The 15,787-nt window shown below is 38.8% G+C and overlaps 1 protein-coding gene across 1 annotated transcript in view; it reads right to left on the reverse strand.

The window, feature by feature from the left end:
* Nucleotides 1–15,787, reverse strand: part of sugct (succinyl-CoA:glutarate-CoA transferase) — a 120,839-nt gene that overhangs the window by 70,856 nt on the left and 34,196 nt on the right. Inside the window, exon 9 of the mRNA XM_053495456.1 lies at nucleotides 8,889–8,984. Coding sequence (XP_053351431.1) covers nucleotides 8,889–8,984 — 96 coding nt within the window. The remainder of the gene's footprint in view (nucleotides 1–8,888; nucleotides 8,985–15,787) is intronic.

Below are 15,787 nucleotides of genomic sequence, written 5' to 3' on the forward strand. Positions count from 1 at the left end.
TGATTTTTAAAGCATTGCTAAAAGGACAAAAACACCAAGCGTAACCGAACCATCTAGGGTCGCCTGCTGCTCGCGGGGGTTTTCATCTGGGAGATCACGCAAAAGCTGAAGACATTTGAACTTTCCGTGACTTCGCGCATGAAGTCTTGAACTCGCGTTCGCCTTGGTGCCACAAATCCCAATTGAAGCTAATGTGCATGAAATGCAGCGGTAAATAAATTATGTGAAAGAAGCCTAACTTCGAAAAATCTTCGCGGTTATTTAGCCACTGACATTGCCCCGCCCCTTAACCACATCTTAAATGTCTTCCATAAGATCAACATGACAGAAATCTGTCATGAAGGACAAGTTTAATCCGTGGGATTTGAGCGGAAGGAAACACTTAAATCCTGGACCAACTATAAGTATTCTACTACAATAAATATTAAAACTGGTCTCTAGACAGGCTTTATTTCTGGTCTGAACCCGGGACAAAAAATTTCTGCCTAGACCTCCATGATATTCTTCTCCCATAGAACTTCTGTCATGGAGCAATGAAGGCATCCTAACTGAATGCAGTCAGTTGTAACAATGCTCCTTTGACCTCCCTCAGCAACAAGCTGTTTCTGCTGCTTAATAGATGTTTTTTTTTTTTTTTTTGCACCAATCAGTGTAAACTCTCTGGTGTTTATTAAAATCCCAGAAGTTAGCAATTTTCGAAAAACATACTGTACTGTAGTATAGCATTTACCTATACAAAATCCTTGCCCAACATAATTATTGTGAAGTCCCGGTTTGGTGTGAACAATACAATGATCAAGTCGTAAAAAAACAATTTACATTTACAGACGACTTCAAGCACAGTATTGTGGCATAGGCGGAGCAGCGGCTGACGGCCATCATGCATCGCGGGTTTTTTTTAATGTGTTCACCCTGTTGGGGAAGGGTGTTTGGGTTAGTGGCTTCGGCCAAGTTTAGGTGTGTTAAGTGTGTGTGACCTGTTGAATGTGCTCCGGTTCATGCTAAGGCTGAATTGGATCAGGTCTCAAGTGAATGTGTTGCTCATGCCATTCAGTGCTGTGTTAAATAAAATACTCCCAGCCATTGCATTAGGCACAAGTAAGCTCACTCGTCTCTCCAACATCCTTTCCGGCGGTAAAACGCTAAAGTACAGTATGGTGATGAGGTCAAATGTTTTAATGAAGGTTGTTCATTGATCGTGAATGACGATCCTGGCCGAGGTGACTCACAGGCTACTGCATTGTTCCCGTGAACAATTAGTGAGTGGAACGCCTGAACCTGGAAATCGACGGATAACTTGTCACAGAGTAGATGCATACACAAACACCACTTGCCACATAATACAGCCCTGACTTCGCTCCCAGCTATGTATTTAGGCCATTAAAAGAAAACTTTTTACTGTGGGTATCCAGGCACTAGTAAAACGCTGGGATAAGTGCATTAGTGTAGCAGGGGATTATACAGAGAAATAAAGGGATTTTATACTCTCATAACGGCACCCTGTTATTCTGCACAATCAAAAGTCCCGGATTGGCTTGAACGATACTTATATTTATGGTTTCTCAAATCAGTCCAAATAGAAACCCTTGTCTAAATGCCAATAGTTTTTTTTATTTATTTATTTATGTGTAATTTTGGGTTGTTAGGTTTTTCAAGACCACCGCCACACACATTATAAAACATTATAATAATTATTCTACATACAAATATTGAACTGTTCCTCACCCAACAAATCAACATTTATTTGTATATTTCCAAACTAATTTAATTTTATTACATATCAGTGTGGAAGCAGATTATCTCTTAGTAATTAATACAATGTAATGCAATAATACAATATAAGCAATAAATCCTCTTAAAAAAAAAAAAGAAGTCTCAGTCGTTCCCACCATTAAAGCAATGTGTTATGCATGTGCACTCTTTATGAATAAAACAGCACTGAGTGTATGCACGGAAAGCATACAGAAAATGTTTCACACCTAATCATGGTGATGTGTGGAGCATGACTGTACTTTCCTCTCTGTCCCTCTCTTCAGGGAATGAAACCTGTTCCCACACTGCAGAGTCCTCCAGGTCTAAGCTGCCACAGTGCATTACGCCTGAGCATCATCAACTGCAGGCCTCGTCCTGATGGTTATACGTGCATGGAGCGCCGTCCGGTTTTAAGGTCCAAGGTAGAGCTGAGAGAGCGGTGTTGCCCGAGATCAATGTTTTCCTCAGCAGTTTATTATTTTTTTTCCCTAAATGCTCAAAGGAGTCTGACAGGAAATAACCTGAGATGATTTTCTGCTGTTCGTACAATGGAATATGTTCTGCTTTTACATAACTAGTCTCAGCGTGACACAATCAGACAGGAAGCCTGGAGATATAACCAAGCCAACACTCGTAAATCATACCAGGCCAAGAATATCATCATTTTTTCTGCCTAATATAATTATTAACAAGAAGTTGACATAATAAGTTGACAAGCCAAAAGCTACAGTATACTTTATACTTTTTTTTGTTGCGAATTTATAACAAAGCTAAACTGGAATCTCAGGTTTAGAATTACTGAAATTAAATGAGGGTGCAGAGAGTCTGTCTTTTCTGCACCTGCAGGGTTGGGGGTTCAAATCTCACCTCCGGTCTGTGTTTGCATGTTCTCCCCATGCTTGATGGCAAGGCTTGATAGGTTTCCACTGGGTACTTCGGTTTTCTCCTGCAGTGTAAATTGATTGGATTTTCCTAAATGCCCATAATGCCCTGTGTGAGTAGGGGCATGTGGCCTTGGTCAGGAAGGAAACTGATTTACTCAGTGGACCATCTACCAGAACTTTGGAAATCCTCTGAAGGAAAATTTCAAAAACATGAAACTTGGCCTTGAAAATTAGGCCTTTATTTAAGACGAAAAGTTACAGACAAGCCACTTATGTTAAATGCATATGGCTCATATTTAACTGACTATGGGTGCGAAAGCATCCCTACAGTACAGCATAGAGGTGAAGGCATAAAGCTATGCCATGCTCCTCAGTGGCAGGGATGAGGAGATTAGTCATGGCCAGAAACATAAAGCCAGAACAATACTGGAGTGTCTTCAGGACTTTCCGGACACATTTTTGTAGGCCTTGAGTGGCCAAGTCAAAGCCCTGACCCAAAAGAAATATCTGTGAAAAGACTTAAAGATGGTGATGGTCTCCATCCATGCTTCTTATCTCCTTAGGAGGATCTACCAGAAAGAATGGGATAAATGCCTAAATCCACTCATGAGAAGATTGTAAAGACTTTTCCAAAATGACTCAAGCTGTAATTGAAGTCAAGGGGTCAAATCTAGTTTTTAGTTTTAGATTTGCACTTTTTATTATGAATTATTGTCAAAAAGATCAATTTAAACCAGTTAGAAATGTGTCATAATGTAACACTTTTTAAACCCGCTGTATCTAAAATTGTCTTTTTAAAAGATTTACTACATAAAAACTAACTTTCTTTTTTTTTTAACATTGGGCTTTATCCCTTTTGTCCTAGGGGTCGGCACAGATTTTACCCCAGATGCCCTTCCTGTCCTCCCACTAACCGACAACTGCTTGCAGTGGTTGTATGGGTCGTGCCCAAGGACTTAACAGTGACAACCCAGCAGTGGTGGGGTTTGAAACCCCGACAATCCCCTCAGCAACTCAAAGCTTCAACTGTCTGAACCATTACTGCACTTCTTACTTCAAAAACTTCAATAAACACAAATGTACAAAACATCAGCTGCCATCTGGTGAAACTGACAATGCAGTAAAGGACACTGTTTGTGGTAAAATAGATTTAATACAAAGCATTTTGTCTTTTGTTTATACATGTGCTCTGGGTTGACGTCAAGCCCGAAATGAGGACGAAAGACACAAAACACGAAGTCACTGAGAGTTCCAGAGTGGTAAAAACTGCCCTTTAAAGCCACCGCCACGCTCCAATATGAGATTCCCACAAGTCTCCCTAGACGGCACGTTTAACCAGCAGACTTCCGCCGGAGTAGGGAAACCCAGGCGAGGCCTTGAGAACAAAAACTCAACCCCATACTTCACCCTTTAACCCAGGCCGAGTCTTCTGGGAAGGCACAGTGGGCGAGGATGTAAAGGAGCTGTCAGCACAACAACCGCTTTTATGAGTTATTCTTAGGAGACTCTTCGATGAATATAAACACTGCAGAGAAATATGTGGACTAAAAAGGGATTCGAAAGTGTTAGGTATAAAACACTGGACACATGGCAAGGCCTCAAAGCAGAAAGGCGGTTTCGGATCATGTCTGCCAGCTAACACTAATCACGGGAAAGTAGTGCGGCACAATTAATCAAATAAAAACTGAAATTGCAGTATGAACCTGGGCGATTATTTCAATCACTAATGGCTGCAATTTATTACAGTCCAGTCCACATGGTTGGAAATTTATGTAGAGTTTGTCAATAATTTAAATATTTGTTTAATCTTTAAAATAATTTTTGAACTGACAAAAAAACATCCTCTTAATGAGATAATTCGTCCAATTATTCGCTGGTATCGCATGGATAAATAGGAATGAATACGAAACAGTACATTTAACAGCTAAATATCGCCGTTCAAATCACAATAGCAACATGTGTCATGTCAAAATAATTGCAGTGTGATTATCAAATTGTGCAGACCCACTGGGAGGGTGGATAGAGAAAGTTTAACCAGAGCAGGTTGACACACACAGACACACACACACACACACACACACTATCAGTCCAGGTAATGCAAAAGAGCCAAAGCAGTCAGTGGGAAGACAGATGGACAGAATCGTTGGAGCATATTAAAGAGAACACAGTGACCTGCGATATCACACAGCCGCTGATTTACTTAGCAGCATGAAATAATACCCACAATACTAAGATATCTCGAGTCAAAACTGACAAATGTGCTGTAAAAAAGGAAGTGAAAATTTGAATAGCTTGTTTTTTCAGAGCTGATCTGTTAAATAAACAGGGCGTACAGGACGCACGAAAGGCACTGATCAGGTCAGATGTGTAAAACATCTGCTTTACGGCTGAAGGGTAACACAGTCAGATAATTGTCTGTTGAATTTCATAACAAAAGTTATGGTTGATGAAATTATTCCACATAAGATAAAGCCAGGTTTTCGCATCAGCATGCGCACTAGGATTAAGATCAAGGCTCAAGTCAATAGTACATAGCAAATCAGTCTATTTGAATTTATTCAGTAATCAAGCATGAGTAATATCTAAAGCATCTGCTAGGCCTCATCTGAACCCTGGTTTTTATTTCACAGTGGTTTAAAAAGGGCTGCGGACTCGCATGTGCATTAGTATTAAATCGGACTTAGCTTTTATTCCAAACAACATGCTCGATGACCCCTAAATTATAAGGCCAGATTTAATTTAATATTCAGCACTGTGTAAAGGTTTTCAGTTCGCCTCCCTATTGCTTCATATTCTGCTTCCAAAGAGCCAGATTTAGTATTTTTAATGCAGTCTTGAGGAATACTTCTCCAGGCTTCCTGAAAGACGTTTTCAGCTCCTATTATGGCCAGTTTTTGTCTCTGATTTTCAGTCCAGTTTCCTGTACCTGACCAGTTTCAGAGGAATGCGTTTTTTTTTTGTTTTTTTTTGTGAAGCCACAGTGACCTATGAATTATTCATTCAACCCATCTGACTTAATGCATAAACCAGTGGGAAACAGGTGCAGATGATAACAGATGATCAGGACAGTGATTAGTATACTGGTGATGCTGAGTGGTTACAACAGACGAAAGGGGAAATGAGGTCGCTGCTGAGGTTGTAACATAAACAACCAGCTTTTAAAGTGTTCTTCATTCACTTTAACAATTTATTCATACAACCTTCTCTACTTCACTACAAAAGATTACCATTTTATAATCAGATTAGCACTTAGTTTGACTCTATGATTGTTTATAAGAGCATGCACAGGTTTATTTATTTATTTATTTATTTACAGTCTACTAGTTTTCAATTTATGATGAAACTTAGGGACAGTGATTGGCCTAAGGTAAATTTTGACTGCATTTCCAATAATAAATCTTTTCTTGGTTGCTCTTTATCCGGCATATTTAGAAACTGTATTACTGTAGATTGTGACTTTACTGATCAGTGACTTTAATTTATATGTAGTCTTCATCATCACACTTCTCCCTCCTCCACACAGTTTAGAAAGTGTATTATCACCAGTGAGAATATAGATTAAAAAAAAATAGCAGTCTAATAAAGTCTTTAATCGTTGTCCAAACCAGCAAGAATTTTTGTGAATACAGCCAACATACACGGACGGGCCAAAAAGTTGCGCAAACGAATATTTCGTTTGACTGCATTTAGCTTTGATTACAGCACACAATGTGGTGTCCAGTCCATGTGTTAAAATGATTCCTCATGCACCCAGAAGCACTCTTTCTCAATTTGAGTTCTGGAATATGCCTCAGCCATCAGGAAAGAAAAAACTCCATTGATGTGATACCCTGGTCATTCAGTACATCAGCTGACTTCATTTTATTCAATCCCACTCGTTAATTTTTTTTCTGACCACATTCCTTCCACAAAAGTTAACTCAACTAACTTGATGCGCGCCAATATTCTGACCCAGGCCGGACAGGCTAGAATCTTTTGATACAGTGAACAAGTGTCACCAAGGAAAAGTTAAACAGCAACAAGAAACAGAAAAACAACAATCAATATTAGGTTGTCCCCGATTTACAAACATTCAAGATACGAATTTCTGCAGATACGAACATGGTTCTACTTCTGGTTCAATCACAAAGCACAGTATAATTGTAAATATTGGAATCTGGCTCACTGCAGTGTCTATTTTCTATATCTATACACATGATATACAGTACACATTTTTGTGAGATTCATTTTCTAGGCACAATTAAGTATTTTGTGTGGAGGAAGGGGACAGAGATTTAGTCAAATGGATTGGTACAGTAGGCTTTATATTGTATATTCTTGTCAAAGGTGTAGAAGACTCACTTTGTTGGACTTAAGAACAAATCAGACATACAAACATGCTCCTGGAACAGAACTTGTTCGTAATTCAGGGACTACCTGTATATATAAGCACTGAAGCAGACTGATCTCTTTTGGGAATCTACTGGGAACCATCCTTTTTACTCTCACGCACTCACTCACTCACTCATCATCCATATCCTGGGGAGAAAATGCAAACTCCATGCACATGGACCCCGAGACGGGAATCAAACTCAGACCCTGGAGATTTAAGGGAACAGTACTAACCACTAAGCCACTGTGCCACCCACCATCTTTTTTTTTTTTATTTTACTTAAAATCCAACATGGAAGTCAAATTTAGTTTGGTGTAAATCTTACATTTCACCACATGTGACCACTTATGATAGCCATCCTCAGCCCTACAGCCTCTCTGAATGACATGCAAAATAAAAAGTGATGGTTTGAAGGAGTAACTGCTTTTTCACTCTGCAGACGCAAAGACACTGGCTATTTTTTTTGTTCTTCCAATCCTATAGATGCCATCCACTGATAAAATGGAATAGTTATAACAAGTTTCACTAATACCTTTATTCAATAGCAGTGCTTGGACAGGTTCTGAAGGACAAGGAAAATTATTTCTTCTCGATGTCTCAATGACCAAAGACAACACAACAGCTGCTAAGGAAATACTGTTCCCTCGGTATGCCCCTGTAAAAGGTTTTTTAAAGGATTTTTTAATGAATAGCAAAGGGAGCAAACAACGCCATACGTCACACGGCAAACATCTGGGCCACACAACCACACACTCTGAAGAGAGTACTTTGCCATTCCACACGGAAAATTAGGAACAATGAGTGTGTGTGCATGGGGTGTGGAATGAGCTACAAGTATACTCATCGCTATTTGCATTTAGGAGCAGATGACGAACAGCATGAAGGCTCACCGAGGGATCACTTGTTCATCAACGAATTTCCCATTTAAAATGGATAGTGCATATGAGCCGTATATTAATTTATACAGGCTGCCTACTAAGACTACAATGAGTCAAAATACAGAATAACAAGCACTTGCAGTTCAGCAGTCAAGTAAACTGTTTTTATTTTAACAACCCCCAAAATCCAGTTCCCAAACACATGTGGAGATATAATCCCTCCACCTAGTCCTCTTCTGATCCATGGCCTCCGCTCAGCTGGACTGTCGAGAACACCTCCCTAGAGAGGTGCCCTAGCGGCATCCTTACCAGATGCCCGTACCACCTCGACTGACTCGCCTTCACACGAAGGAACATCAATTCTACTCTAAGTTTCTCACGGATGACTGAACCTCTCATCCTATCTCTTAGAGAAGTGCCGGCTTCAATATGTTGTATTAACATATTTTACCATGTTGATTTATTACATTTTTGTGATTTATTATACTGTTTTTGCTGTGGCTCAAAAATAAGAAGACTATTTCAGTAAAGGTTTCCAAGAAAAATAAAATAAAATTAATAATAATAATAATAATAATAATAATAATAATAATAATAATTGCCAACTATGTTTGACTGATGACACTTAGTTAGTAACCTAGTAACCCAGCGTAAGTATCTATCCAATGATGGAAACTTCAAAGAACTTTTGTAAGTCGCTCTGGATAAGAGCATCTTTTTTTTTTTCCCTGATGGTTTGGGGATGCTCCAAGATTTAAATAGTGAAAGAGTGGCTCTGGGAGCATGAGAAATATCCACTCATAAATTAGCGTAATCAAATGAAATCTTAACGTCTGTGACCTTTTTTGGCCAGGCAGTGGATATGTGTTGTTGTTTTTTTTTTTTTACGTACATTTTTTGATGTATTCTATTCTAATACTTACATATATTATTATTTCATGTAACTTGTTCCTCATGCAAAGCGCTTTTCGACCATCATCATCATCATTAAAATGCATTCACCTGATATGGGACGATACTCTCATGAGCCGTGCCCCATCTTCTGGCCTCTCGTCCTGCATTGAGGTAGTTCGCGCCAATGTGACTGAGGCAAGCCACCTGAAAAAAAGTACAAGAGAGAGAGAGTGTTTTAAATCACCAGATTTGTCAGTACACCTTGCTGTTGGAGAATCTCAGTACACACTCACACTGCTTTTTTTTTAGCTGATGTCTTTCAGAAATCCAAACAAATTAAACTCCAACTCTAAACCTGTGATCTGACTTGTGAAGCATGCAAAAAAAAAAAAAAAACATAAATAAAAATAAAAATGCACTGCCGTTTAATGGACTGGGCTCTTCTGTTTGAAGAACAAAGACGCATTTTATGATGCCCAGGTGAGTAAAGGAGAGACGACAAGGCAGCTGAAATAATATTTTTGCAGTGTAAAAAGAAGAAGGCTCTTTAAAGACGTGGACACAAACACTGACAGGAAGACGGAAAACTTGCAGAGATTAAAGAAAGTCCGTGAAGATTTGATGCTGTGTCGGAGTGGAGTCTGCAGGAAAAAGGCCCATCACGTTCTCAAGGCCAGCCAGACCTCCACAGTGATCCTGTCTGGCTCTGAGCCTTGTTTTTAAAGCATGCATCACATCACAGCTGCTCTGTTCCACTTGACCACCTCATATTAAAGCTCATATCCTGTACTGCTCAGTGTTTAAAAAGCGCCGTCCAGTTCTGTCTTGTGGTAAAAAGAAAAGCAGAAATGTGTCAGTTCTTAAAATATAGACCTTCCCAGTTTTACTACATGGCAACAGAAATGTGTTAATGTTAACGTTTTTATATCGACACTTTATCGCTGTCAAGATATTGCGCCTAATCTTTTTTTAAACCATCTGTCCGCAAGAAAGCCCTTACACTTCCAGTCTTTTATACCACAGTGCTGTTGAATTCTCACTTCTACAATATAGACTGGTCTTAATGTCTCGATTCAGTCTCTATAGCAGCTAGTCGTTCCCTATGAAGTGGACTACACGGTGGATTCAGCCGTGTTACGTACAGTACGATTCCAAACAGAGAGGGAGAGAAATTGCTCAGTTCAAAGAGAACCAAGTAAACAGCGGTTCAGCACGTTGCCGGATGTGCACATAAAAAAATTACCCATCAGTCACTGTGAAAAAAAAAGGGAAAAGCTTGAAAAGGTATTTATTATGATTACTATTGAGGAGAAAATATTATTATTATAACACAATAAGAATTTAGAATTCATGTTATATTCTAAAAATCTATTTAATCAATACAGTAATACTATTATATTGGATGGAAATCTGTTAAATATTATTAATAATAATAATAATAATAATAATAATAACAATAATTTATTTGAACATCTTGTAAATTATTCAAATAATTTATTCACAAATTACAAAGATTTCAATAGTATATGTTTTGCAGTGGTTTCAGTTTTTGTCCCAAATAAATAAATCCATAGTACGAAATTTCCACTATAGCAGCAAAAAGTATCCAAGGTTCAGCCGTGAATACAAAGGTAACGCACGGAGAAAGTGATGTCTGCATTGATGATGTCGGAGGGTTCTCCAAATGTTGGAAATTTCCCTTAACTGACATTCCCTACACAGGGAGTAGGGCGCACACTTTAAAGTACATTGTTAAATAGATCACAGCCCTATAACATCAGTCCTGACGGTTCTTCCAGTTAAAAATTTGTTTTATATCAACACACTTATTATTATTATTTCTATATAACTGCTACAAAGTGGATGCTCAACTTAATCAAAAACAAACAAACAAACAAAAAATCTCGATAAAAGTTCACATAAAATGCGTGTATAATCATAATAGTTTCTGATATGGTCAGGTTTATTTAACGCTCGTGGAAGGAGTCTCCAGTGTCACAGTTGAAGCATGGAGGCTATGGCAACTTAGTAACATGACAAGCTGCAGATTTTGTCGGATTAACTTCAAAAAAGAGAGAGAGAGAGAGAAATGAAAGGCTGGTGAGAAAAGCACTGATTATAGCCGCTTTGACATAATTATTACCAGGAACTGCCTTGTGGTGTGGACATTACCCAACATCATATGTAACTATGGATGTAGTCAATAAATAAATAAATACATATACACATACTGCCAAGTTGCTGTGGTGTATTAGGAAATTAAACCTTTTATGATGTGTTGTTGAAAGATAAGGTATTGTAAATACATTATTTTTCAACAACACATCATAAAGCGTTGCAGAATAATGTATTGGAAATAACGCTTACCAGGCAATCAAGAACTTCAATCAGATTACAAGACATCTTAGAAGTAAACCTTTTTATACATCTTTAACCACAGAAGCCCTTTCTAACCTAAATAGTTATTTTAAATAGCTCATGATAGACAATACTGTGATGTACTGTATGAGGGGTGTTCAAGTCAAACTGGGACTTGAATTTGAAAGAAATTTCATCACAACATTTACAGAGACTCCGAGCACAGTAGGGTGAAGAGACTCAGCCCCAGTAAAAGATTTGAATGGTGCAGTTATTCCCATGAACATTAAGCAAGTGGAACGCCCGATCCTTGTCGAACTTGCACTTGCACGTTGCAGGAACTCGGTTGGAAGTTATTACCACATCCCACATACAGTCCTGACCTCGCTTTAAGCCATTTCCATGTGTGTGCCATTAAAGGAGTTCCTGGGAGGCCAGAGTTTCAGAATCAGGCAGTCCGATCATGGCTCCAGCATGCTGGAATAAGGGCATTAGTGTGCCAGGGCCTTATACTGTAGAGTCTCATTCTAGACAGCATCCTCTACCACCATCATTAAAACAATATCTTTTAAATGAACATCCTGTACATTTCCACAGACACTGAGAATCAATCCCAAGCCCTACCTCAGTTGTTCTGCTTTTCAATTAGAAAAGTTAGAAACTTTACATTTTCCCACCTAAACACAAAACCTGCATCAACAATATTCTCACATTCTTTATTACTTTAAGGTCTATTCGAATGCCATATGACATCTAAGACCCGACACCCAAATCAGATTTCACCCCGAACTGAACCTACCAGATAACTACTTTGGTAGATTTGAAATCAGAATCGCATTAACTTTATTACTCTAAGGCTGCAAAGCAACATCGATATTCATTACGAGATCGTTTAAATACATTTCCTAGCTTTGATCCACAACTGCTTTCAATTTCATTAAGCGTCGCTCCCGATGGGAAACTCTCAGACAGCTCTCTGTGGTTAGACATGCTGTCCTTTTTGCAGTTCACACCGATACCAAAAAAACACTGCACTCTCCAAAGACCCCACAGAGGGACCCTGAAACAGCCGAAGCGTCATTCATTCTCTTCACATTCACAACTCCTTATTTGCACTAATCATGTCGTTTAACACTGTAGTATATTTTACGAGGTACCTATATGAAATCAAAAAGAAACACCAGATAGTGGTGATAAATCTGTTAAGCAGATGTTTTTCCAGTCTCATTCTCCCCAATTAAAGCAGACTTGTATGAATCAAACACGACACGTCGTGGATCTCGGCTTGTACTTGGCACCACATCTAAGTAGTGACAAAGGAAACTTTTCTTGCTGGTTTCCCTTACCATGCAAAGGATCTAATCCACCAGAAACATAAACAAACTTTAGTCAAGTCCAAGATTTTTTTTTTCTTTTTTTTTTCTTTTTTAACTATGTCCTCACAGTCTGTTTCCTTTTACCATCAGTAGCAGCTTGGTCACTGCTGTAAGATGTACGCCTAATGCCAAAAGCAAAGTTGCTCCCAATGATCTTGACTTGTATCTCACTTGGTTATGGCTTAAATTATGCAATTTTTAGGAATTTTTACATTTACACTGCTGGCATCAGCGGATTTTAATCAATTCAACGTGTGACCAAGGTGAACCTTTATTTAATAGCCATATAAATTCTAGCAATAACCGCTTCCCACGGCTACACAAGTGAAGAAGGAAAGATGTCCGTAATGATCATCTTCCGGCATATCTTTGAGCTTATAATTGCATTGCTGTAAAATGTTCCCCATTAACGTGCCGAAAAGGATCAACGGTTAACCTGCTGGATGTGTAGGAGAAGGTCAGTCACCCTGGGCTTCTCGGATATCTCCTCGCATGAGTCGTGACCCCATCACCCTGCGGCACGGAGATAAAACAGATACAACCCATATCCTATACGTATGTACGTCCCCTTTAGCCATTCTAGAAACAAGGAGAAGCATAAACAGCTACAGCAGAACCTCAGAGCACCTTTAAAGTCAAGCTCAGCCCAAGCAACACTTTAAAAAAAAAAAAAAAAAAAGGAAAAAGGCAGACAATTAAAAACGCATGAGGAGTGAGGAGAAGGGCAGGAGTCCAAGAAATTATTCACAAAACATGGAGCAAGAGGGAAGAAGGAAAAGAGGAGGAGAAAACAGAAAAAAGTCCAAGGAAAAATCCAAGTAAACCACAACAGACAGGCTACAAATAATTGCATTATGGGAACACTTTCTTAAAAACCACATCCTTTAGCTGAACTGGTATCATCCAAGAGACACGGACTCATGGTTTAGTTCTGTGTAAAGTGCCAAGATGTCAGTTACAGGACAATGGAAAAAAAAAAAAAGCATGCTGACATGTTCCAGCACATTTAAAAGAATTTGTTCATGAATCTAAAGCATCTTGACATGACTGGCGAATACGAGTCCAAATTCTCATCATTGTATTATGAAGGATAACAGACAAATTTTAGCAATAAAGCATCTCATTATGAGCTTTTATGTGCAATCTGGAGCAATGATGTAAAGAAAATGTCAAGTTTGATTCAGTTTAAGAGGAAACATGCGTATTATATCCGTTGAAAATGGATTACCTAACTCCCTGTGGCCAACAACCGTCAAGACAGAGGTTTAGCAGTTAAGTGTCCGTTTTACGTGCTCACATTTATTAATGCATGGAAAGGGTCACTGTCAGTATTATTTATTAGTTACAGTGGCTTACTGTTTCATTCTGTATTTGACTTACCTACTAATGCTAACCTATTGACACTAATTTATATAATTACAATATAGAGAGCATTATATTCGGGACGAGTTTTGCCTCAAATCTGATTCTTTAGAAGGTATCGGATTATTTTCTTTAGCAGCAGCTCTCACAATTGTGCTGGCAATAATTTAGATCACACATATACAGTGCGTAGGGTGTTCAAACATTTTAAAGAAGAACGCATGGCAGAGGATTGACGATGCTGGAAGAAGAGTCCATCGCAGTCATTCCTGTGAACATTCAGCGAGTGAAACGCCTGATCCTTGAAAATTAACAGATAACTTGTGGCCAACTTGTGGACGGACCCCATCATTCACCAACACCACTTGCACATTACAGGTACTCTATGGACACATCCCTGTACAGTCCTGACCTCGCCCCATGTCATTTCTACATGTTTGGGTTATTAAAGGAGCTCCTGGGAGGCCAGTGTTTTGGACGTGAAGCAGGCAGTCTGATCAGGACTACGGTGTACTAAAAAAAATTTATCTTGATGGTATCCAAGCACTAGTGAAACACTGGGATAAGAACATAAAGAGAGGGTTTTACTTTCATGACTGTGTTCTGTCATTTTGTACAATCAAAAGTCCTGGGTTAACCTGAATGCCCCTTATATTTTAATGAACTCTTTGTGATATTTTACAGCTACTAAAGTAACATTTTATATGCAGAAATGTAAATTGTGAATGATGAACTCAACCGAAAGCTGATAAAAAATAGCCAATACAGCAGGTTTAAAAGAAAGACGTGGGGTATGGTGAAATATTGTGCAAGAGCATGTATAACATTTATTAAAAGAGTTTTCAGTGCTTCAAAGCTGCTTAATTTTTGGGACGTCTTTAGAACAAAGTATAAGCTAAGACAAACTAAAGAAAGGCTAGCGAGAGAGTGTACTGTAAGTGATAACAAAAATGCATATTATACTACTTGTGAGATTATTATATATCAACTACACAAATTCAACATTTTCTGATTGTTTGATTCATTTCAAGTTTTGCTTTAAGGTATCATCTCACTCATCGTCTATACCGCTATATCCAGTATTCAGTGTCACGGGTGGTCTGGAGTCTATCCCAGGAGACTTAGGGCATGAGGCAGGGTACACCCTGGACAGGGTGCCAATCCATCACAGAGCAAACACACACTTACACTCATTCACACACTATGGGCAATTTGAGAACGCCAATTAGCCTAATCTGCGGGGCTTTGGACTGTGGGAGGAAACCGGAGTACCCAGAGGAAACCAACTAAGCCCGGGGAGAACATGCAAACTCCATGCACACAGAGATGGGAATAGAACCTGGCCGTGAATCGAACCCGCACCCTGGAGGTGCAAGGCGGCAGTGTTGCCCTGCTTCAGGTTATGAAAGCTTAAAATAAGTTTTTAAAAATAAATAAATAAATCTGCCTGATGTACAAGTCAATTTCATGCTTGAAATTATTAAAAAAGTCTAGAAATTCATTCATCGTACGTTTTCTTTATTATGATTTTATCCTAGGCAATTCTAGCTAGATTTGACTATATTAAAAGATACAAATCATTCCCGTAGTGTTCTTTTCTTCACACCTACGTTTACTTGTATTTAATTTCACTCCTGTTTTTGGATCAAAGACGAAACGCATAACAAGGCTTATTTATCACTGCAGATGTGAGCTGTACAGAAAGGATTTAGGTTCAGAGATGTTTCTGTTACCTATTTCGCCAGAACAAAGTGGAAAATCTTTGCTTAACATCCTGTCTATGGAAATTAGCACACGTGAGAATCATTCCCAAATTCCTTAAGCCTACTGGCTGAGCTTTGAAAGCACACATTACGTAAAAGGTTCCAATAAATTGTGGTCAGGATTTTACGTACAGGAAGAAGATTTATT

This window comes from Clarias gariepinus, chromosome 4 (genome assembly GCF_024256425.1).
Source record: "Clarias gariepinus isolate MV-2021 ecotype Netherlands chromosome 4, CGAR_prim_01v2, whole genome shotgun sequence".
Taxonomy (NCBI): Eukaryota; Metazoa; Chordata; class Actinopteri; order Siluriformes; family Clariidae; genus Clarias; species Clarias gariepinus.